Here is a 26,244-nt window from a genome sequence, read left to right as displayed (position 1 = left end):
GCTGCCTGCTGACATCAGCTATTATGCTTATATTTGGTGAAAGTGTTGAGAGCACACAGGAAAAGTGATTCTGTGAAACAAAAAGAAACATGCCCCCATTTCCCCATCACTAACACCCAGAGTCCTTCTGTCAGCCCACACTGTCACACAGATACCAGGATGAGCAAGGGGGAAGGTCAGTGCAAAGTCAGTATCAGAGGTAATTTGGAAGCAGACCTCATGTGGACAGCTGCTGGCAAGTAGAGACCTGACCTCTCTGTAGCATCAGTGCTACAGCTGGGCCAGCCTGGAGTTGGTGGCCTTGCTCAGCCTAAAGGAGTGCTAGAGAAAGCAGAGATGGGCACAGATCCCAACCATGCTACAAAAGAGCAGAGTGAGTCGAACTTTGCTGGAAGAAGACGCACAACTTGGGTCTAGTTTTTAACATTTGGGCTGAGTGAAAAACAAGGTTGTCAGGCTTCCTTTTTTTTTTTCTTTTAAAAAGCATCAAGTTTTCTGTCAAGAGTTTTTAATATATTTATTTGAAAACAAGGTTTTGTGAAAGAGTACACTAAATAGCATATATCTGTTCTTCAGCCATAAAACACGGACTATCAGCTTTAGCTCAGCACAGATCGGGGCTGCATGCACTGAACAACAGATCTCAATAGGGAGGTCTTCATGTCTGTCTTTCTGATATCAAGCATAGTGTCTTCTTTAGAGAACATGATCCTGGAGGAGGGGGAGAGAGAAACCAGAAAAGCAAACGTATTTTATCTAAGGCTTTTTGTGGTTGGCCCAACACACTCACTCGAGCCTGCCACCGACGCAACATTTACAGTTTTTAGCAAGAAGTTTGTTTTCCTGCCCATCCACCAATTCAAGTGCATAATCATTGCTCTTGGGAGCACTAGGACATGCCAGCCCATATTTGGAAATAAAGCAACTGGGTTTCTGTTTCTCAGTGAGATACTTGCACATCAGTTCAGGCACTTTAACCAAGGAACCTCAGAACTGCACCATTCATTGCCTGGAACAGATCTACAAGTATCATTGTGTCGGGCTCAGAGAGCACCACAGAGCCCATGACTGGAGTGTTTCTAAATTCTGCTAATAACTGATGTGAAAAAAAGACAACCCCAGTAAGCAGAGCAGTAGTTCTCTTTTAATCAGTTCTGTGACACTGAGGTCAAGTAGATGACAGCTTTGTCACATAAACCACTTGCCCCTCTGGGACCATCTTTCATGAGCAGATTATTCCCAGCTCAGCTGTCACCTGTGACCCCACACACTGTTCTAACTCTGTCCAGTGAGGCTCTACTCAAGAGTAGCCAAGCCTGCAAGATTAGAGGCCAGATCTAGTACAGCTGGGTCAGGCCTGATCCAGAAGAGTGGACTTCTCTTTTATTGATGCCAAACTTCAAATTGGGACAGGGCATGTTTCTGAATCTGGTGCAGAAGAGCTAAAACAAGGGTGCTGGGTGCTGGTAACTGCTTCACAGTTGATCCAAAGAGGCTTTTCCTTCATTAGGATTAATGAAGGTGTCTCTGCACACCACACTGTACCTCAGATCTTAATCATCAATGTACTCGAAGGGCTCTGGTGGTTCAGGTTCCTGCTCCTCTTCCTCGATCTTCGGACCGTGAGCTGCCACGGGTTCAACCAGCTCCTCCATATCCTCACTGGTATCCTTCAGAATGATGATGCCTCCGATGGAAAGCTGCAAGACAAGGGCAGTGAGCATTAGAGCTGCTTGCCTCTGCCTCATGGTGGGTCTGTAGCCCGTGTTTAGGCCATATGAGACACCTCAGCAGGAATGAGTTTCAGAGAGCAAAACGTCTGACACTCGCCTGGATCCTTGCCTGGTAAAGCGATGGAGCAGACAGAGCCTATCCAGGCTACCTTTTGTATTTCCTCTATCTAAGTCAAAGTTCAACAGAAAATGGCATCTGGATTCACAGCTTTACCTCAGTCCCAGTCTGGGGCTTTCCGCATGAAAACTAAATGAACCATAATTGCTTTATAAGGCTCATCTTTTCAGGGCAACAAAGCTTAGTGGAGCCTCTCTGTGTAGCTGCCTCCCAGGAGGCTATCTGAAACAGAGACTAATCTGATCACCAGCTTCCACCAACTGAGGAATCCTATTAGCAGAACCTCATAAAAACAAAGGGGAATTAATTACAAAGATCACAACCAAACATCCTGGCAGGCTGAAGCAAATCTGCGCGTCTCCAGGACCGAAACACAAGGTGCGAAGAGGCAGTGCTGTGTCATGCCTGGCTGGGATCAGGGCTTTGACCACAGCAGGATTCCAGGCTATAAACAGCATTTCAAAGAGGCCTTTTACTCTGGCATTCCCCAAAGCAGAGCAAAGGTTCAGAACAGCTCCGTTTTGAGAGCCTCCTTGGTTACACACCCTAATCCCAGCAAAAAATGGCACTGTTCTGTTTTCTTCAAAACCTAGTTATGGAGGTTTAAGGCAGGAAACTGCACTCCCCTCACCAAGGACTCAGCTTCTTTTGAAACAAGAAGCTACATACGTCCACATTTCAGTTTCATGAGCAGACACTTACTGGACCACGTAGCAGATCTTCCCAATCCAAATACCAGTTGGGTCACCTTCTCTTTTTAAAGGGTAGAAACTAAAAAAACTCCTTCCACAGCTTTGCTAAAGGAGACATTTCAAAAGGGGATGATGCACAGAGAATTCCAATGTACTGATAGAATTCCAGGAAATCCACTTATTAAAAACATGCACATTTTCCTGGAAAAATCACTGCTTCTAAACACCATTTTCCCAAACATAAATCCTGCAAAAGGTGGAAGTCATTTCTTGAACAAAAATAAAGGCCAGAAGAATTTGACTCCGGAGATTTAGGGGTCAGAAGCAGGCTTATTAGCTTTGCAATATATTTAAGCATCTCACAGAAAAGTCAGTTACCTCTCAGGCTTACATTCTACATATGACAATCACATGCTATCTCTTCTTTATGTTATCAGGAAATGAAGGCACTTTTCTAAGGTTAGATGTAACTGAATAGATCTGTTTAATGAAAAAAACCACCTCTGTTTAGGTATAAATCCCACTGCAGGATAATAAAGCTCCAGCGCAAGTCCTAATGTATTTCACTGCTTGGACAATGAGCCTGTACATCTCAGCCCATTGTAAAGATCATGGCTTAGTCTTTGCATCCCCAGCAATGTCATTAATACACACTGTATGTTCAATTGGTTTCCATGTTGCAGCATTTGATGTATGTAGAAGAAGAAATTAAAAATAAAGCAGCATTATTATGGTGAAAAGGTTTGCAGCAGCTCTGACTTTTCCCAAACTAGAACTGCAGGTGAGCATTTGAAAAGAGGGACATTAAAAAGCAAATATGACAACATGATGTTGCAAATCTCTATAACACATTACAGCGATGCATCAGCTGTGAGTGGTATTCTCATGTACACGCAGCACTTCTGGGTCCTTATGCACAAGCCCAGCACTGGGAATGCTCTGTCAAGCACAGAGGCTGGGAAGGTGACACTTACTGGTTTGAAAGGCTGATAGCGGCAGCTCTCCGTCATTGTGAGAACTTTGAGCTGAGCAGGCATGACTCTGGCTGGGTTGTCCAGAAGCTGGAAGTTGGGTTCAGGCTCTTTTTTCTTTTCTTTTTCATCCTTCTTTTCAGTCTCATCCTGTGGAAGGGGAGAACGTCATGATTTTAACAGTCATCTCTGTCCCTTCCACAGTTCAGGAGGGTAAGGTACATCCTGGTACTCAATGCAGGCAGCAATTCCAGGGTGAGAAGCCATCCTCCTGCTGAGGAACAAGCTAACACTTATCTATCAGCTGGCACAAGCAATGCCAGCATGGATCTAAGTACTCTCACCATGGCAATGCCTTTAGTGTCGTTACAAAGCACATGAAAATTTCCAAAAGCTGCCCTTGTATTTTCACAACCATACAGCTGTCACTGACAGCAGCTCAACCAGAATGACTCGACCTCAGTGACTCCCCAGGGAATTGCAGTTAAGCCCTTCTTTACCAATGACTCAGCAGCTGGAGGCAAAAGCTCAGAAGGAAAAAGCCACAGCATCTCTTACATACTTAAGAACATGGATCATGTTTTCCCTCTTGCTCGGGAACATCTGAGTTGCAAACAAAAAAAGACTGCAGAAAAGATGGAAACAACCAATAGGAAATGATCAAGAACACCACCAAACGCATGGCATGTCCTGTAACAGCAGACAGGACTTTCTTTGGCACAGTGACACAGTCGCTGTGCAGAACTCTTGGAAGTTACGGATTAATAGTCATGTAACAGGCATAAGAGAAAAACAGGAAAGCAATTATACCTCTAAAACAGGACAATTGCAAAACACAACTCAAACACAGCAGGTGGCAGCAAGCTTCCTTTTTACTATCCTCATTTTTCTGCTTGATTCAGCCAAGAAAACTTCAGGCATCTGGAGTATACACACACACAGATGCGACACATGAATCCCTTCTAATATACTGCTTCCTCTCAACACCTGTACTTAACTGTAGGTTGTTGCAGTTTTAGAAGAAACATACATACGTTCAGCACATTTTCTTTGTATATAGTGCTGTAAGAATAATTCAAAGAAAAGGCAATGTTTGGTGACAAGGAAACTTTGATAAAGGAGCAAAGAGACAAAAGCCAGAGATTCTACCTTGCATGCATTAAATAATTCATTTTCTGGGCCAACTGGATAAAGTTCAGTGCCTACAACATGGCCACACTTAAGTAAATCTAGGAAGGTTATTTTACACACACACCACACACCTTTGATCTTTCACCACAATCCCTTCACATACCATTTGTGTGTTTCTTTTTAAACTTAAAGAGGCCAAAAATTCTCTGACCACGCTGTTTTTTCTCACAGATGTTAAAGTAGAATCAGAAAGGTGGCTAGTGAGCTTGTCTGTATAACACATTTTCAGCTTACAGTTGTTAGCATATTTACATCTGTTAGCAGAGCACAGAAGGAAGGATCCTTTGTCAGAAAAAGTTTTACGCCATGTTTTCCCAATTACAACAACCACCAAAAATTCATTACAGCCATTTGGCTATTCCTCAGCCTGCTCCAGGATGACACACTATTCACAGATGAGGATGACAAGTTCCAGTGTCAGGTCTATGAGCTGAAAGAAATCAGAGGACCAAAGCAATCACCATAACTACTGAGCAGTGTACAGATCCTGTGCTCAAAGCTCAGCTGGTTCTGAGCTGGGGGTGGATAAGTGTTTGTCATTTTGATAGATGGAAAAAGCACATAAGGGATTGCTGCCAAAAAGGTGAACATTTCAGAATGGAGGTTAAGCATGTTGTCCTGGTTTCAACCAGGACACATATGTGCTAAACCAGAAAGTTTACTCTTTGGTGCTCTCAATTGAATTAGACACTACAAGCAACTGCTAAAACACTGAGTCCTTTTTAAAAGGTCAAAGGTACCAAGAACATGAAATTATTAAGACTTTTTCCACATTGAAGAAGATTTGTTTCTCAGAAATAACAGATTCACAAATAATACCACCTCTTGCTTTTAACAGCATCCACACACACATGGAGTAAAGACACTAACTAATGTATGTAGTACGCTGAAATGAGCTAATGCTTTGCTCAGAACTAACAGAGGGGGCAGGAGGAACAGCATTCGGTGTGTGCCAGCTTTTATGACACACTTTCCACAGTTACAAGGGCAGGGTGGGGAGAAGACATCTAAGTTTCAATGTTTGCACCCACCACTTCCATCTTCTCTTCTTCCTTCTTTTCTTTTTCCTTCTCCTTTTCCTTCTTCTTGGCTTTTGCAGTGATGGACAGCACAGCAGTGGAAACCTGGATATGTCAACAGAGGAGGCATTCAGCGTGACTGCAACACTGTATGCTGTGCTCCAGCTCCCCAGGCAGGGGAACAAAGGGTAATCAGTGCTAGGTCAGTTCTCAGTGCAGGTGTCAGTAAGATCAATTCCACTTCCCACCCACTGCTCTGTTTAAGAGACAAATACACCACCGTCAAAGCAAATAAATGGCACAGATGGGACAAAAAAATGCCATGAATGCAGACTGGGTCCACCACGTATGCAGGAGGAGAGCAAACTTCCTAATTTAGAGATTATTCATTACTGTCTGGGTCTCTGTATAAGAGGTTTCTTTATTTTTAACAGAGCAACAAATGGAATTCTTGTTCCAGGAAAACCCACTGCCAGAGTCTCCGAGGTAAAGAAACATGTATATAGATACTCTTTAGAATGACCTAAAGCTTTTCACTGTCCTAATCAGACAGCAGTGTTTCCCACTGATCTAAAGAAATGAATACACAAAATACCCTGTGGAGGAGCCCTCAAGAGGCTCTGGTGCTCCTGAGTCAGAAAGCACCCAGAAGCAACATTTGAATATCAGAATTCAGCACGTCTCCCTTCCAGTGAGCACATATCTCTATCCACAGTAACTCCCTTCTGAGGGACACAAAGCAAGTGCATTTGTCACGTTGCTGGTGAGGCTTTCTAGGCCTAATATGGGCTCTTGGAATATTTTAATTTTGGCCAGGGAAGTTTAAAAGAGAAAGGATTTGTCCAATTCCCATCCTATTCCAAAGGCTAGAGAAAGCAGCTATGAACAGTGTGCTTTGCCTTTCACCAGAGCTCATTTCTGGGTTCCTCGGTGGCTTAGAAATCTGTCCTGCTCGGCATTCAATTCTGGTAAAATGTTTTACAGTTTCCACACAATGTCATTCATCAGTATGAAATGCCTGAGGTCTCCATTGCTCCAGCTGCTCCCTAAGGGCTGCTCTGCCTGCTGCTGTGGTCTGCTCAACAGCTTTTATCATCCTGCACCAGGAGACAAACTGCTTCCACTATCGTCCTGCTTGACATCCCACAGGTCTCATCTCCTCCTTTTCAACACCTACATATTCTCAGTCCCACACTTAACCTTTTTTGCAATCCATGGGTGACAGCTATTATCCTAGCACATCAGCCCCCTGCCCTGAGACCAGGTACACTTCTGTCCTTCCATATGGGACTATTTAAGAAGCATCCCACCTAATATTCTCAATGTCTGTACTGCAGCAGCATTTTGGAGCCCAAGTCACACACAAAGACCCTGATGTGCTCAGTGCTGCACAAAGATGATACACACATACAAATCAACAGGGCATGGAAAGCAGTTTTTTCATCAGTGCTTCTGCTTGACCACTGGAGACAACAGAGGTTCCAGCAACTCAGTAGCACAGCACTTGTATGCCATGATCAGCAACAATCCCAGGCACAGAAGGAAAAAACCCCTAGAATTTTCTTTCAGAGACAACAGTGCCTGCCAATTTTCCTTTTGCTTTTTAGATTCCCTGTTAGGGCCACCAAAGTCAATGTTCATACTAGGAGGGAGAAGGAGTTACTCTTTACATCACAGAAAGCTAGCCCAAATACCTTTTCTTTCTCCTTTTCCTTTGGTACCTCAAGAGGTGGGGGGTACGCAAATGTGGACGGCTTACAGTTGGACTTGTACTGGACTTTTGGCATCTAAGACAAACAGTTTAAAAAATTGTTAGAGACAAGAAAAGCAGAGGGAAAAAAATTCACAGCAGAATAATTATTTTAGCTTCGTTTTCCTTTCAGCAGAGACAAACACAGATCCTCTAAAGAATACAAGCTTCCCCTTCTCCCTCTCCGGAAGCTGAGAAACTGTTATCGGTGGCAACAGTTCAGCTAGAACAATGTTATTTAATTATTCTATAATTCAACTCTGGCAAGCTCTCCTAGCCTTCTCCATCCACTCCATGCTATTCACACCATGCTTTGTTTTCATTGTTTCAAAGCTTTTGTGCTTTTGATGTTGCTGTGCCTGCTTGTATTAACACAAAATTGGTTTAAGATCTAAGTGAAGATCTGGCCTGTCAATGCACGCTAGGGCAAACTAAGCACTACCTGACATTAACCTCTTGTAAAAGGACAGTACATTTTTGGCGTGGGTTACCAATGTCACATTCCCTTACTCTCGGCTACTTAAACAAGGACAGAAAGCATCTTTTGACAGTGCTTGTCAAGCCACACCTGAAATACTGTGTTCAGTTTTGCTCCCTGCTATACAAAAAAGATGTGTACAGGCTGAGAGGGTCTAGAAAAGGGCCACAAAGACAATCAAGTGACGGGAAGCCTGCTGTATGAGGAAATGCTGAGAGAATTGGGTTTCTTGAGAAGAGAAGGCTTAGGGAAGACCTTATCACCATGTACCAGTATTTAAAGGGTGGCTACAAAGATGACGGAAACTCCCTTTTTACAAGGAGTCTCATGGAAAAGACAAGGGGTAATGGGTACAAGTTACTCCTGGAGAGATTCTGATTGGGCACATGAGGAAAATTTTTCACAATGAGAACAATCAGCCACTGGAATAATCTCACCAGGGATGTGGTGGATTCCCCAACATTGGACACTTTAAAGATTTAGCTGGACAGGGTGCTCAGCCATCTTGTCTAGACCATGCTTTTGCCAAGAAAGATTGGAGCAGATGATCCTTGCGGTCCCTTCCAACCTGGTATTCTATGATTCTATGACAGTCAATCCAAATTCTTAAACTGAATTAATTTCTGCAGTATCTCAACTCTCTTCCTCTCTGACACATCATGGAGCAACAATAGAACAGGGACTGCTCTGAGGAAGCAAGGTGGGTGTGGTGCAGCCCATAATGTACATCCAGCTTGTAGCTGGCTGCAATATGCAAGCCAAGTTATACAACATAAACTAACTTACAGCCATCTAAGGGATGGGGAGAGGGAATCCAAATGGCAGTAACACCCAAGCAGTCAAAAAGGTGCTGAGCTTATCATTGCCAGGAAGCTGCAGAGACAGGCAGCAGTGCAACCTCTGTGAAGTATTCAGTACAGAGAACAGAGAATTTTGAGCTGTGTGTAGATTGACTTGATGCTTAGGCCAAGACAGGTGAAGAGCAGCAACCTAGAGCCACAAGGTTTTGGTCCAGGGGCTGCAATTCAGCAACCTGGCTCAGTCCCACAGAGGGACTCTGAAAGAAGCCCAGCCCTATGCATGCTCTGTGCATGGCAGAGTAAGTGTGCAGCAATGACAGGAGGGGGCTGCACGCCCCTTCGCTACTAGATTCAAAAGCATTTTTGTGGAAGTTATTAGATCAGTTCTTCAACACAGGAGACCCAGCATGGTACACATCTTGCAGGGGCCATACCACATCTATTCAGGTGGAAGAACAGATGCATAAGGAAAGTGCAGGACCCATGACTGCTCAGTTTAATGTTTACACCCTAAGGAATCCAAACAAATCCTGGTTTCCTACTGCTAGGAAAAGCGGAGAGAATTATCACATTATTTTCTAGGAGAGAATATCACATAATTTATTTGTGAGGACAGGGGGGAAACACTCTTTTTTTTAAAAAAAAAAGACCCTTGACCTTCTAGAGTGATAATGGGGTGGTCTCTGCCCACAAATACTGACTAGAGTTCCTTTCTTTGTAAACTACTTTGAAGTAAAGAGGTCAAAGTCTATGTTTTTTTTGTCCCCATTCCCCCACCAGCTCTGCAGTTTAAGCTTGCTTTTCAGACTCTTCCAACTGGCGCCTTTTCTGGCACAAACAAGCTGGAGCTACGAAAGAAAACCAACAAATCCATGCACACCCCTCCCAGACCACTCGAGTTGTCCAAGCACCTATCAGTGCCTCTTCTCCTCTCGGCTCATTACGTACCTTAAGATCCTTGTTAAGGCCAATGACACAGGTTGGAGTGAAAGCCAGTGACAAGAAGTGTGACAGGGGAAACCAGAACCAGAACTGGGTGAAGACCAGAACCCCAACCACAGAAGGCATGTGAGTATGTCCTGTCCTCGACTGCAGTGAAATAGTTACGTTATGGCCCCCTGTAAGGAATCATAAATTAAATAAGTTAATGAACACATTCCTGGGTACTCCACAAAGATACCTGAGCAATGCATCTCTAAAAGAGTTGCTATGAAGGGAGCTACACAGAACAAGGCAGGCTACAACGCTGTCAGCTTTCTCCTCCGGAACACACCTCCCTCCTTTACTGTGATCTCAGCTTACATAGTAAAACAGACAGGTATCTTAACAACCAAACTGCTCTACCTGCTAGATATTACCCAAACACAATCAATGAATACAGCCCTTCCATACTCATTTTGCCAGAACACAGGTTAATGAAAAGTACAATGCAGAAGGCTGGGAGAGGGGGAGAAAAAGGCAAACCTTTGCCATAAGCAGTTTTAGAAACATAGCATATAGATGATCCACAAGACTCAAGGAAAATAGTGTGTATAAAGCAGTGCACACAGAAACTTTCTGTGGCTGCCTTCCTGAACTGTCAGTTATTCACAATATGCCTAGGTTTTTATCCTACACCATCTCAGTAGAAAAAAATGTAAACAGCAGCAACTTCAGAAGTTGCTTCTAGAGGTTATCAATCTAAGCAGCAAAGAGACAAGCTCCTGCAGTCTTTGCAGCAAAATTAAATCTCTGCCAGACAACCAAGTCTTAGCTTTGTACTTGCACAGCAGAGACCAAAACAACTCCATATGTTGATGTAGTGCAGAAACATCGAGCTAGAAACTAAATTGAAAGATTGGGCTTGCAGACAGAGTGAGAAAGTGTTAATCTGATCTTCAGTCTTCTGATGAACACAGTGAATTGGGTTGAAGAGGGCACCAGGCAAGTCCATTACCGCTGACAAGACCGGGTGCAGGGAGGTTAACTTTGTTAAAACAGAAACACCCACTCATTGCAAACTCAGGGCGCTTTGTAGCTGAAAATCCCAAACTGGAGTAGCATTGCCCTGCCTCACACAAACAGCCACATCGATAGGCCCAGGCAGCAATGGAGCTGAGTTTTAAAGACAAGCAAAACTAATTTTTGCTGCCAAAACTAACGAAAGCCCTGAATGAAGCAGCAATCTCATCTTGTGTATCTGTCAGTGTAAGTCCCAGGAGAAGCAGGGGAAGATGAAGGATTCTGATGCCCTCCTGTAAGATACTCTGCATACATATTATCTTCTTGCTTTTCCTTTTGTGGTAGTAATAGATCTCCTGCTGTTTGACTAGAGAACTCCTCCCAGCCACCTCTTTGAAGAAAGGCAATGATACAGTCTCATCTTTTACTACTGCTAGGTCTGCTCTGCTTCTCATTATTTTCTCAGATACCAATCTCTCACCTTTATACTTGAATTTGCCACAGCATTAAGGAGGGACTGCCTGAGGTCTTGTGCTATGCTTAAACATGTCAAACACTGCACACTCAAATTTCTGGTCTTCTCTATCTTTACGTTGAACTTTTCTTCACTGCATCACTGTGCAAGAGCCAGGTCAGTAATCTGCAGACATCGTGGATCAAACAGCCCACTGAATGTTGCCCAAGCAGCTTAACTAGACTTTTATCAAACTTTTGGACTTTTTAATTTTCAGAAGAATTATATTATCCAATCTCTGGAATTTCCTGAATGAGTAACAGATTTCATATTCAAAAGATGCTGTCATGCTACTTCTTTCTGCTGTTTTACACCCCACACAGCCCACCCTCACTTCCAGAGTGTTCCAGGGAGCAGGAAAGGTGGGGAGACATGATATTGCACAACTGTGATTTATCTTAATGATTAATTAGCAGCCCGGACAGCCTGGAAGGGAACACTTTCCAGACCTTTGGCTGGCTGGATGAAAGCTGTGACATGATGCTGGTGGGGGGGGGGGGAACAAAAAAACCCACAAAAAAAAAACCCCAAACACAAAAAAATTTTCAGGGCTCCTTGGGTAGTACTCTAAGGTCCATCTCCAAGAATTCACACTGCCACTGTGGCAAGGTTTGATGGAATTAAAGCAGCTGTTCTAAAGGCTATGAGATTTCCTGGCTCAAGTTTAATGTCACATAACAAGAGTGGGAGTGCAGCTAGGAGATGGTAGTGATTTATCTACTTTGATGAACTCACTCTTTACATAGTCATGGTGGCACGCTGTAATAGTCTGGCAGTGTAGCCCAGGACAACACATCAGCACAACAGTCATTAGATAAAGATGCTTTGTGGACTTTGGAAATTAGTTTCCAATCCTGGCCTAGGCAGCATCCCACTTCCAGGGGATCATCAGATGACCTGAACTGTTAGCAGCAGCACAGAAAAGTCAAAAACTGACAGGATGAGCCATCAAAACCCCAGCGGAGCTGATTTCAGCATGTGCCAGCGACCTGATTCACATGGGCAATAAAGTACAAAGTAGCTCTAATCTAATGGACAAAAACATTAGCAGAGGATAATGGCTTTTTTCCTAACTACCAGAGAGATGCAACTTTATAGGAAGAGCTCATGAACAGGGACAGGGAGAAGAAAAGTGGGGAACAGTAGCACTGAATTCAACATGTGGGAGAGCAGACCTTTTGTACAAAAAATAAGCTTTGATGCATAAGTCTTTAACATCCAAAATATAACACATTATGTGAGATGTGTATTTGGAGAGACAGCAATGAAGAGATAGGTAACTCTTCCCTCTGTAATTTGGATGACACTTTCTTTTTCATTACTCATTACAAATGTCTCCAAACTGTGAAGAATCCAGTACATTCACCATCAGGGTGTCAACAGCTTATTTGGCTTCAATCTGCACTGCCCAACGCTACGCATTGTTCCCACCCCACTTCACCACTGACCCCACACAAACCTTTGCTAAATACCAAGAAAAGAATTTTCCAGATATGCTATATAGATATTTGTATAGTGATGGCCACTCCTCCTTTTTTCTCTGGTAAGAACCAGAGATGATACCTAGAGTCCAGAGGGAAAAATAGTTTTTAAGCAGGTAAAATGCTGACATCTAATTAGGTCAGTATACCCCTTTTGTAGCTCACATTTACAAATATATACTCCAGAAAATAAAGCATATTGATTTTGTAAAGAGCAGAAAGGGAGTCATCAGCCTGGGACAAGAGATGAAGGAGATTGTTACAGAAATTCAGAGGTTTTTTGGAAAAAAAAAAAAAAAGTATCCCTAAGCTAAATTTAGAGTGTCTACATTTTTCTTATTTTAATAAAGAAGTATAAATGTAGGTGCTGGGGCCTAAGAATTAGACAATGACCAAATTCTTCATTTCCAGTTCAGTGCTCCCAAGGTAACCTGCTCTTTCCATGAAACCTCCAGTCTAACGGGTGCCTCGCTGTCAGAGCAAAACACCCACCTCCAGTGCATCATTTCCCAGTCGCACACTGGAAATGATGGACTTTTAATCAAATCCTGTCACTGGAAGAGAATTATACTTTTGTCCTTTTCTCCACCAAAAAAACCCCAAACCACAACCTGACAAAAAACCTCAAACTCAATTGCCCCAACTGTGGCAGATGACACAAAGAACCTTTTCTTCCTGGTAGTGATAATTAAATTCTATAGCTCATTGTTTCAGATAAGCACTTGTATGGGAGAGATAAAAAGAATTTGTTCTTTTAAGAGACTCTAATGAAAGTGGCAATAGGTTATGAAAGGGTAGTTCATAACCTTCCCCCAGCCACTCAGCAAGAAATAAAGAGGTTAAAGTTGGCACAAATTCACATGTAGTTTATTAAAATTGGATGCTTCTGGTTTCCAAGTCATTATACAATATATGAGTGACACAGGAAGCAAATAAGGTTTTAGCTGCATTTGTATGATTTAATCTTAAAGGTAGGAATCTGAAGCCGATCTGTGCTGCTGAGAGAAACGTCTCTGAGCCAGCTGGGTTCTGGCTTCCCAGCCACACAGTACGAGTATGGGAATGACCAAAATTATTCTAAAGGTCTTGTGCCAAGAATATTGCTCAGTCTGAGCTCCAGGAGGGGTACTTGAGAGGCAAGAAAGATAAAGGAGGTGGTTCCTGTTGCTTCCTTCTCTGGGTAGCCCTTGTCATAGAGCACAGAGCAGCCCGACAACCACATGCCCACCAGGAAGAGAGCTTTTTAAGCACGTTTCCACACAGATAGGTGCGGATAGTCCAAGTTTTTCTCCCGCGTTCCCCTCCCCATGACTTGGAGATGTAGTAATTTCCTACAGACATTGTGTAAGCACAGCGCACGTTACTGTGCTTAAGCCATGCCACAGAGACAAATATACAAGACTCTTCTGCTTTTGTGACTTCAGGACTAACCTTGATCTCAGAGTACAGGGAAAACCAGCTTGTTTCTACCTACCACAGGGAGTAAGGAGGTGCATGGCAAGAAAAGGCCACAGCACAAGAGACCAGGTAGGAGAAACTGTGTTTGGAAGCTTGGAAAGGGAATGCTATTGACACACATAGCACTGCACAAGTCTTAACTCGAGCAGAATTAAAAACTCAGAACAAAACACTGTCTGTCCTCTTTGCTTACAGAAACCTTCCTTAATAGGTCTTGCAATTCAGTCTTAGTGAAATGCTAATGCCTTTAGAGAATCCTACCCCCCCCCGCTCAATATTTAGTCATTAACACTCATGAGATGATGTTTCCTGCTAGAAAAAGGTAGTAGTAGTCTGTGAAACAGCCTTCTGAAGTAACACTCAAGCAGTTAACCATGCTTCTCTCTTTGTGCAACACGTTTCTTAATAATCAGGAAAGAGGCAAAACCTAGTTATTAAAAACATATTTAATACATATAAATGTATGTTTTTTAAACTGGTTATGTCAAGTTTTAAAAGCAAATTATGAGGACTGGATACCACAAGGTATCCAAATTTCCGGAGCAGGTGCTTACTTAGAAAAATAAAGCAGCAACCTATCGTGCTATAAATCAACATTCATGGTGACAAAACAGACTTAAGACAAAAAGGATCAAATTTGTCCAGATTTCTGGACAAGAATTCTGCCCCAATGACTGGATTCAATCTCCTCTAACAGAAGCACGCTGATAGAAGCTGAAATTACAAAATAGGGTTTATTTCTTTAATTAGATAAAATAACTTGAAATTTGAGATTTCTTGCTACTATTACACAACAAGCATAAAGCCAGCACCTCACCTTCCAAATTAAAGTTGCTATTACAGCTATTGCAGCCAAATAAGTTTAAGAAATTTTGACTGTTTTAAGTGTTTGGGGAATTACCTGCATCCAAAATGCCTTGTGCCAGGATTGCTCCAAACTTTGCCATAACATCATCATGCTTATCATTGATCACTTTGGAATAGAGCTGTCTGAACTGGCTGACCTGGATTAAAAAAAAAAAAAAATAAAAAGAAAGAGAGAGATTATAAAACTGACTGCACAGGTCAAATACGCTGTCTTTAACGGAAGCATCCTGGATTTCTGCATCCTAGGATAACATTTGTCTTTTCAATGGCCTTAGTCACTAGTGTTACAAGTCATCCCAATAAAATTAAAGAGGTTTTTCCTGCTTGAAAATACCCATATAGCAATTTTAAAATAGTCAGGATGGACAGACATTTCCACACCACATTTTGCAGCCCTTGCAGGAATAGCCTGAAAATCTCTGGATTGTCACTGGAGTAAAAGACCAACTGATGAGTTTGTAGCAAGAACTACTTACTATATGTTCTTAGGTGCGTGACACTGCACTTTATTAAATTTCCTCCAATTCCTACTGCTGAAAACCTCAAACCTATTCTGTTTTTCCTGTACAATATTTAATTGATAATGCCTCTATGGTGCGTCATCAGCAAATTTTGCTACTGCACTCCTACCTTTTAAGTGAAAATCATTAATGAAGATATTTAATAAAGTAACAGTTTATGGAGTGCTATATTCACCACAATATCTTAAGTGCACATTAGTAAGGGAAATTGCTAAAGCTTTGCATATATGATTGTCATTGCTTCAAAGATCTTCACCTTTCACTGGACAACCAAGTGTTGAAGAGACAGAACAGTATCACATCCAGCAATATCTAAGGCTTTATAACAAATTAATAAATTATATCCTAATATATACAGTGGAGCAACAATACAGCTCAAGTCATTTTTACAGCTGAAAAAGCAGAACACGAAATCCCAATATGCGATCCAGTCAAAACCTGCGAAGCTGTATCCCATCCACAGCATGACTGCAAGAACCTTTTATATCTCTTCCCTAAATTAATTTTAATCCAAATATCCATGTGACATTTTGTTCATGTCTTCTGTTTTCATATTAAGCCTTCACTTCACATGCTCAAAAGCAAAGGTCTTTTTTCAAAAAGGCTCCTTCCAAGATGTCTTGAACAGGCTTCTCCCCACTATTGGTCAACTTTATTCCTAAACCCTATTCCTACCTCTGCAGCCACAGATGAGAAGACAAACTTCTAGATCAAGCAGCAGGGCCAGACACAGCCAGCAGAGACATAGTTTTTAGTATCGCAAATGCAGTTTCCCAGTATAAAACCCTAATACCAGACAGCCCCCCTAACCAGTCTGCACATCCAAAGAGAGTGTGCCTCTACAGGGACACCAGCAATATTTGCTCAGTGACAAGCATCTGAAGAAAGGTGCTACTTTTCAGTTGTGAAACACAAAGTGTCTGCTGTAGGCAAGGAGGCCAAGCTCTCTAGGAACATACTCTTGCACAGCCTTTGATGGTTCCAATGCCTGACTGTACAAGTGAAGGAGGCTTAAACACTGACAATGACACTCAGAAGGTCCTTCTGGCTGATAACAGCACCCAGCGAAGAGCTGTCCTTGCAGAACACCAGACACTCCAGAGCTGTGCTAAGGGTGGGCAGCACTGAGCACCAGGAGCTGGTTTCAGGCATCACTCCTAGCACATGTGGCCTGTCTTGGTGTGCAATGGGGAATCTCAAAGCGCTTACAGAAAGAGTTTTCGCACCCATGGAAAAAAACCCAACATTCATACAACTGAGTCAGTGACATGACAACTGTGCTGGGAATAACATTTTGTTAAACTGGGATTCATCAAGGTTAAAAAAAAAAAAAAAATATCAAAACAGAACAATGAGTTGACTTAGGGAATAAATCAAACTGCAGGGGCTTCTCAGCAAAGCACGAGATCAGATTCCCCAGTAAAGGTGCATCAGAGCCATGATGTAATCCTGCAGCCAAGATAATGCTACCAATTTCATGTGTGAATTTTTGACCAGAGGCAGTAAGAAGTTGAGATTCTACCCTTGAGAGATTATGTCCAATGTCTGGGATGGAAAGAAGACAGGTTGCTTCTCCAACCCATGAGCATTATACCCAAGAGCCGCAGTGCTGCTTGGCAGCCCTACACACTTAGTGAACAGCTCAGATTAAGACTGCATGTTTTCTGCAAAATAGTTCTCAATGCATGTTGACTCATCACACTGCTTAAAACACAAGTGCCCTAAAGGAACAGACACTCTCTTGGTCAACACCTTTCCTGCATTCAGTCTTTCAGCCACTAACCCAGCTGTACTGCTTGACACCTCAACTCTTTCAGCACTGATGGCATCTAACATGGTAAGATTTAAACCAGTTTGTAACAGCAAAAGACACTAACATTCATGGGGTAAATAATGACCTGCTAAACATGACTGTATTAAAATTACTTTATTGTTTCACACAAATAGACAGTCTGACAACCACGGAGGACCAGAGCAGCAAGCCACTTTCAAACAGGAGCAACAAAGCTGAACAAAACAACACTTCCCTGGTAGAGCAGGAGGCATTTATTAAAAGTGACAGGGGAAAAACAGCAGCTATATCAATTTTTCAGTCTAAGTCAGTCCAACAATTTGTGTGCTAATATTAGTTCTCTATTCACCAATTCCCCTTTGCATTGAAATGTTTTTAGTTACTAGTCCCTGTCTCCAAAAGGAGATGACTTAAATTTCCTTGCATTTATTAAAGCTAAGAAAAAGGAGCAACGCACATTTTCAGGGAAGCCACATAAACAGATGTGTGGCAAGGGAGATACTGCACACACAATACAGTGTTTATTCTGGATATACTGACCAAAGCCTGCTCTTGTTTCACTCCATTTATGCTTTTTCCCCGCTCTCCCAATTATTATTTATAAAAGCTTACACTGAGGTTTACACATTTAACATAAATAGTTTGTTTCTTATGCCTGACCTCTTGTAACTGAAAAAATACATTAGTTTTCATTTGCAATCTGGAATGGGGCCTTGTGCTGTATCAAGGGCAACCATGTGCAGACTAGGTGAACCAAAACCTTCAGATATTATTTAGGACAGACACACAGAAGCAACACGTAAAACTGCTCCTCTTGTTGAGCCGAGCAGTAGGATTCCAGTGCCTCTGTTTAGAGCACATCATTCCTGTGACTCTGGGCTCAGATTCTGGGTTCGGAATATTTATAAAAATGGACTGATGTTACAAAGCTCATTTGGTGGACTCTAATCTGGAATTTACACCATACTGAAATCTTCAGATAACAAAACCCTGGGTGAAGCAAGAAGACATTCAGCAGAACTGCTGATGTTCACACTGGCATCTGAAGTCTGACAGAGCAGCACCTAGGAACAGAGGGTAGAAAAGCCTTGCTTGGGAAAGGCAAGGAAGGGCTAGCAGGGGAAGTCATCCACCTCCCCTGGTCATGACACGCTGCCTCTCTGAGCACCCTTTCCCTAATATGCCTCCCACAGCTCCTACTCACATGTACATTAGTCCAGAGTAGATGAACAAAACACATGGGCAACAATTCCACCAGGAACCCACCAGCTTGGCACCAGCACATCGTGCAGGGCAGCAAGCTAACCGGGACACCAACAACTGCAAGGCACCAAGGGACAGAAACCTGGCTGCTGAACTTAAGCAGATCGATTGCCACCTCTCCAGGCAACATGGACAGGTTACAGCAGGGAATCAGCTGAGAGCAGGCATTCGATGAACAAGCACTGAACAGCTACAGTAAGAAATAGTCCTTATGCCCTCTACTTATAAGAATACAAAATATGTAATGCCATATCAAGGGCTTTCTGCTTTCAGATATATTCTGCATACCTGTGCATCATGAGCTGTGGCCCACTGACAATGCTGGAAAACGTACTGAGCAAGAGTGGCCTTTCCAAAGTTTTACTTTAACATCAGTGGAAGCAAAATTGTTCTATGAGAGGGTGGGAGTCTATCCTCCGTGACTTTGGGGACCAGACAAACCCAGATTGAGGGACTGCCTCAACACCTGAATGCACGGTAGGCCTGTGTGCTTATTCAGGCTATAAAGCAAACGCTTCACAGGAATGGGAATTGGATCAAGTGCCAGCTGAAAACCTTCCTTGATGCTGGGGAAAGCCTGCTTTGGCAGCTCTAGCTGTAGTGGTTCAGGAAGGTATCGTCTCCACATGGAGCCGTGGCTCCATCTCTTTGGAGAAAGCAAGACCAGTACAGACAAAACCTCAGTTCTGCCTTTGCTATTGGGGCACTTGCCTCCTACAGAATGGAGCAAGATGTCAACAGACAGTAAATTCTCAAGCTGTTGAAGCAAAATCTGGCAGTTTGTCTAGTAGAGCTCTTTAATCTGCTACTATTTCTCCTTCAAACCACAGCAACAAGCACATCCCAAACTACTGAATAGGTTTATTTAATATGCTATGAAATCCACAAGCTCTGTTTCTCCCTTGAAATCTTCAAGCACTTTAAAAATTTTATAGCATTTGGAAATGCTATCATGAAATTTATTTGGGCAACTTCCAGGAGGAACACTAAAACCTAGGCAGTGACTCATTTAGTCTCTACTAACAATACACACATACCCCATTCTGATAATTAGTGCTGGCCAAAACAACATGCCACTGATTTCAAATGAAGCCAAATGCTCAACCTTGGAAACACTGAGGAAACAACACAGGTTTTAAGACATGATAATGATAAGCACCATTTCCTACCACAAACTTGAGGGGCTGTCATTTATCAGGTTGTTTACCACTTCTCCCTCCACCAGTAAGCATTCAATGAGATTGTTACAAATAAGACTTAATAAACACTTAACTAAGGGAAACAGTGGCAGGTGATGTGCATGATGCTTTCTGCAAATGCAGGTTCTTAAGAACAAGAGTATTTGGGAATCTGTTTTTAGTAAAACAGGTTTTAAACTGCTTGCATGTCCTATCTGTCTTCTTCAAAAGTTGAAGTTATTTTGCATATGCTTGCTCTCTTGAAAGAGCATACAGTATGCAGAAACATCTAACAGTAACAGCAAAAATAATTCTGGCATCCTATCAAGGCCTAGCATTTCACCTAAATGGGGAGGGGGAGAAAAAAGGAACAATCTGGTCCTGGGGTTTCTTCACAACATCTTAAAGAAAATAGGCCATGATAATCAAAGGAACATGGAGGAAAAGCCTTGACCTTGCCTATTATCTTCTCATCTTGCTAAGATGACTATCCTAACACAAAATCAGGAGAAAGTAAATTCAATTCAAGATGTTAGAGATGTAGTTTGTCACCAAAATCGCTGTCTTAATTGCCCTGCAGGTCACAAATACATAATGAAGTTGTCATTGATTTCTGTTACAATGATCTCATCACATCTGTAATTTAGGATTCCATTTCACAAAATAAACTTGTTATTGTTCTATATCCTGCACTAATATGGTTCTTAAATGTATCAACAGAGGTCAGGAGAAATCATGCTGGCTGCACATGGAGGAATTGTGTTTCAACTCCAAAAGGGGCAGATCAGCTTTACACAAGATATGCTACCCCTTTTGGCACTTAAGCAACTTGCAGGTTCAAGGAACATCCATATAATGACAATTCTTTATTTAAACTCTTTGATTTGTTTAAATAAAGAGTGAGCACAACAAAGAGGATGACGAATACAAAGGAAAGACAACAGCAAAAGTGATTCAAAGGCATACATCTACATTCTCTTACAACAAAAATGGTTTCTTTAAACCAAAATACTTTGATTCTTAAATCTGTTTATTGCTGGCATTTCAGCACTGCAAGGCTCAGCTCTCAAAACTCTGAAGTTATATTATTCCTGAAAAATCTAAGCCTATTCCTACCATCTTCATGCCAAATTACCACCAAAGAATTTAGAGTCCTTCTAACCCAAAGCTCACAAACAGTAAGTTTACAAAAAAAACCCATCTCAGAACAGAAAAAAACTGAAATGTAATGACAGGAAGCTGGTCAGACTATACATCATAATCTTTATTAGAATCACCATCTCTCACACGCAAAGCATCATGAAGTATTTTGCAGCAGCAAGATGATGATACATAAAATTTAGCTCCTCTGTAACCCCATCAAGACCACATGTACAGCTTGTGGGATATGAAATCCATTACGCTCCTCTTACTAGCCGCTTATCCAGCAAAGCAAATACATTGGTTAGACACTCTGGCACAGTGTGCCACTCAGGAATCTAATCAGATTAAAATATGTCACTGTAATCCAAAAATGGCTAGTTTTCTGAACTCCACCCTTGCACATCAGAGTAATTTTTTTCAGACTGGCAGAGTGCTCCAAAAAAAGTTTCCCATGGATAATAAATACCTTAATTGGCAGCATATTCCTCAAAATGTTCCTCATACTTTTGAGCAAGAAACTATGATGGTTATAACTTTTGGGATGTTCAAAACAAGTAAAATTTATATATTCTGCATTTAGTTCCTAAATTAGCAGAATATTTCAGGGATCATTTATTAATTTGTAATCAGTAGGTCTTTTGTGGGGCTTTTGTTTGTTTTTTAATATCTGCAGTGCTTCTATGACTGGATAATGAATGTATGTATGTAACACCACACAAATTTTAGCTTAAACAAGGATTTGGCATAGAGTTTTTATAGTTCCTCATTCCATTTTCAAACAAGCCACTGAATCCCAGACTATACATCTCATCCTGTATTTGTTAATCAACTATTTTAATCACTCATTTAACAAGCCTAGGTATTACACATACCTCTGAAGTAAAGGTTACTAGGCCTCTTTGGGGAAAGAGATCTGACTTATTACACACCTTAAATAATCTGTATTTTTGCTCGATGTTTTCCTGTCTGCACTTTTCTTTATGACACACAGACACTTTCACCTATCATCTCAAAAAGACTGAAACTCCAATAGACAGACTCAGCGAGTAATCCACAATAGTCGCAGATGTCTGACTTATTCAGAGCAGTCTGTGATTCCCATCCCAAAAGGATTAGGGTGCTTTGCAAACTGAGATGAATTTATTCTCATAATCTCCTTTCACAGAAGAAAGTATCATCCTTATTTTTTTCAGGTGGGAAGCTGAGGCACAGGAGTGCTATACAATTTGCCCAACGTTAAAGGAGTTCAGAATGATTAAACCTCATCTCCTATACAGACCGCTGGCATTCCAAGCACCTGACCAAGGAAGAAAAAATGAAAACAACAAGCAGTTTCTTCCCATAGAAAGATAATGCAACTTACTTCGTATTACAGAGACCTTGTATCTTGGAAGATAAGGGGATCCAAGAGAACTCCAGTGTTCTCCACTGGCTTATTCAGTTGAACCACAATTATGATAATATAAACAACATTCCCAGATTCTGCTTGGTGAACCGTTTTGGGGTTTTTTGTTTGTTTGGGTTTTGTTTGTTTGTTTTGTTTCTTTTTTTGTTGGTTTTTTTTTTTTTAATAATTCAAAGGAACAAACTGTCTGCCAGCAAATCTTTGTGTTCCACGACTTGGAGATACTCAAACACCTGTATCTGTAGATTTTCCTCACTGACTTTCCCAAGTAAAATTTTCCACTGGACAGCGAGGGTTTTTTTCTTACTTCCTATCCAGATGCAGTAAAAAAGTGGCTGTTTTTATCACAGTTCACTTTCTAAAATGACATAAACAAAAGCAACCCATGTATGACAGATGAGTAGCAAAGTACCAGCTACTGCTCTGCCTCAGCAACCATCAGAGCACATGAAATGTGGAACCTCAGAGCTTCTATTAACGTGGACTTTTAGTCTGTACAAATGTTTGCATATCATCATCTGTCATATATTCACAGGGCAACCTGTTTTTAAAAGCTAAACACAACATATGCAATCCTTTTTTGCATTCTGAGGAGAAAGAAAAACTCCATTAAAAAGATGTATTTGCTATGAAGCCACTAAGCCAGTTCTGACAGTAGAAACCAGTTCACCTGAGAAGTGTGATTAGCTACATAAGAAACATAGTTATAACAGGACTTCCCTGCAGAGTGACCACATCCAAAACTAAGTTTACTATCACCAACTTTTTTACTAAATAATGTTGTTCACACAAATCATGAGCACACAGGTCTCAGTGCATGTTAGTGGAAGACTGTCACTTTCATATCATTACAAGATGATTTTAGACAAGATCATCTTTTAAGAAAGAGCATTTATTCTTCTAACACCTAGATTTACAATGCTGTCATCTATCAGGCATGTTTCAATCAGCATGCATTGCTTCCCTATTCGAAAGTACATGCTCTGATCCACGCAGGAGCTTCCTGCTGTGCATTCAGCTCTGACTCTTCACGAGGCACGTACACTCTCTTGCCAATGCTTACGTGCAGTGCCAGGCAGTACAGATTTGGCATCCAAGACCATCTTTCCACCACAAAAAACAGTATGCAAGGTATGACACATTACCTTTGGGCAGGTAATCTCAGTCTGCTGGATCATGATAAGGGCAGATGCAATCAGAGCTCCTTGACGTACATAGTTCACAGGATCATTTGTCATTGGCTCAAGCAAATTAATTGCTTCCTAAAAAAACCCCAAGAAATAAGCAGTTGCAAAGTTAACACTTATTTTTAGTATCACAGGATTCAGTATTCTAATGAAAGGTTATCAGATTGATGCTATCAGATACACTTTTAAATATATTTTTTCTGTTCTTGGTAAATGAAGCAGAAATCTGTAGTTCTGTGGATTTTAATCTAAGAATTGGGAAGCAAACAAAATGCAAAAACTAAGTGATGAATGGAACAAGATCTACCTGCAGAAATAGGGCAACAGATAAACAACAGTTGTTGAAAGCAAGAGATGCATTCATCACATTAGAACTACTGACATGCCTTAAACAGTACACAAATTATTCATACAATTTCTTTGACACTCTTCCCAAGAAAATACATTAGCATTATCTTCATTTTCTGTGTAAGGAACAAATGAACCAGATACATCAAACCACATGTTGGAGGTTAGAAAATGAGATGGCAAAACAATGCAGGTCCCAAATTCTTGGCCTTACACTTCATTGTTAGAGCCTGTAATGTTCAGCATCGCATGAAAGCATTCACTTCAAACCTACATCAAGTGGGGCTGCCTCTGAGCACACATATAGTAAATCAAGGTTTTAAAAACATTTAAAAATGTGCTATCATTTCTTCAAATTCAATAACCTACCAGCTAAGCACAACAGGAACATGATCCACAACGGTCTATCAATAAGCATTCCTTTCAATGCAGTCACTGATTATGAAAAACTGCAAGGGAGTCTATTGTAATAAATGCTGCTTAGATGTACTCAAGACCAGCATGGGCAATTTGCAGGCATCTCAGACTATATCATCGATATAGGCCCATTTTTTCACCTCCATTTACAGTTCTGCCACTTTGCAAGGCATGATTTAAAATACACATAGAATTGTTACAGACACAAATTGATTTCTAACCATTAAAGGTCCTCAGTGCACATTATAGAGTACAACTGAGCTCATCTAAACATAATGCTACCAAAATGAGATTCCCACACACCCCCCCTCCCCAATTTCCCTTCAGCTACCCAGTCCCTCCCCTTTCCCTGCGCTAGCTGCAGACCTTCTCTCACCTCTCAATGAGCTTCTCCAGCTCAGTAATTCAACAGAGAACTGTTCCCTTTTTTGTTGTGGTTATCTGGGTCAGTTTTCTGTGAGTTTGTGTCTGAATCAGCTCACTAGGGAGCTGGACAAGAGACAGAGCAAAAGGTGGCAGGAGGGACCAAGACTACCCATTTTAACAGCAGCAAGTTGTTAGTGGGCTCAGCCAGCCTTCAGCAACCATGTTCTTCAGATCTGGGCAGAATAAACGTAAGATAGTTTGTACAGCCATGGGCAGCACAGATAAATTTGGTCTGTGGCAACACGGGGGCTTTCTAAAAGCACTCCAAAATGGCATGGGAAGCAAGCTGTTAGTCTTCGGAACAGGAAAGACAACAGCTAGGCATCCACCTTAAGAAGCTCAGAGAGAGCTCTTTTAATATATTATGTGATCTTCTGATTACAGAAGTCAGACAGAATCCCTTGGTAATCTCTTGTACAGAGCTCTCCTGTCTATACTTAAACTGAGGACATGAGCAAATGCAGTTGAGTGCATGAGTCTCCCAGCACAGATCCCAGTGCTACTTCTGTCAGAGCAAAGCTTTTTAAAACAAGCTGATTTTACACAAAATGCTATTTCTAAGAACCACTTCTAGAATAATATCATGTCTTTATTTCAACTGCTTTTGCCAACTGAGCTATCTTGGAAGCTGTGCTTCTCCACCTGAAGATGACTCATTCATTCCTTGGCATGCATTCAGCACCATGTATGGAACATCCACTATGACAAAAAGCTGAACTTTCTGATCTCTAAAGCTGAATATATTTGGGCTTTTAAAACCTACTAATATAAGCCTTGGAAGACATGTCTGCATTTAATCAGATGGTTTAAGTCTTTATCACACAATGTATCTGGAAACAAAACAGACTTCTCTGTGCAACTAAAAGCAATTCCACTTAAATCAACTTGTCAGATGCAGCAGGTTAAAAATAATTAGTTCCTTGATTCCACCTTCCACTTAAGAATAAAGTAACCTGGATAAAAATAGGACTTTAAGTTTGCTTTCAAATCTGCATGCTTTAGATACTAAAGATGGCAGGCACTGTATATCAGCATTCTGTGCACTGCATAACACAAGTGACATGGTGGGGAGCATTCACTTGCAAGAGCCACAGACCAAGTGTTTAATACTAGTTGAGGAAGGGATGATACAGATAAGCATGAGATTTATCACAAACTCAGAAGCATTAAATATTACTTCCACATGGGCAGTCTATGCATCTGTTTTGAAGCTGTGATTCAGTACCAGTACAGATGATACACACATGTGGGTGAAGTAGAGGAAGCTTATCCCAAAGTTTACTTGCTGCTTGTCCCAGTGAGCACTCAGTTCCCACAGCAAAGTGGGAATCATACTCTAAAAGGCTCTTGCTATCATCTGTGAGAATTATCCTTCACTGACACTTATAAACTTTAATTTAATAAAATTTACTGGCTGTGAATTACACATCTGAAACTACAGTAAATATCATTACTTTTCATTGTACTTGGCTTTATTACATGGATCTTCTAAGAATTGTGTATCACAGGAAAGAAGGAAGGAGCTAGAAGTTATGCAAAACACCTGTTGTT

At 41.5% G+C, this 26,244-nt stretch overlaps 1 protein-coding gene across 1 annotated transcript in view; it reads right to left on the bottom strand.

The window, feature by feature from the left end:
- Positions 1 to 500: 500 nt before the first annotated feature.
- The window catches only part of PSMD1 (proteasome 26S subunit, non-ATPase 1), a 75,019-nt gene continuing 49,275 nt past the window's right edge, over positions 501 to 26,244 (bottom strand). The window contains exons 18-25 of the mRNA XM_074912270.1: positions 23,461 to 23,577; positions 15,048 to 15,150; positions 9,701 to 9,870; positions 7,419 to 7,511; positions 5,737 to 5,829; positions 3,518 to 3,664; positions 1,546 to 1,700; positions 501 to 711 (exon numbers count right to left, since the gene is read on the bottom strand). Coding sequence (XP_074768371.1) covers positions 1,554 to 1,700; positions 3,518 to 3,664; positions 5,737 to 5,829; positions 7,419 to 7,511; positions 9,701 to 9,870; positions 15,048 to 15,150; positions 23,461 to 23,577 — 870 coding nt within the window. The 3' untranslated portion in view covers positions 501 to 711; positions 1,546 to 1,553. The remainder of the gene's footprint in view (positions 712 to 1,545; positions 1,701 to 3,517; positions 3,665 to 5,736; positions 5,830 to 7,418; positions 7,512 to 9,700; positions 9,871 to 15,047; positions 15,151 to 23,460; positions 23,578 to 26,244) is intronic.

Source organism: Athene noctua, chromosome 8 (assembly GCF_965140245.1).
Source record: "Athene noctua chromosome 8, bAthNoc1.hap1.1, whole genome shotgun sequence".
In the NCBI taxonomy this organism is placed as follows: domain Eukaryota; kingdom Metazoa; phylum Chordata; class Aves; order Strigiformes; family Strigidae; genus Athene; species Athene noctua.
Note: the sequence above shows the minus strand (reverse complement) of the source record. Positions and strands in the feature narration are given on the sequence as shown.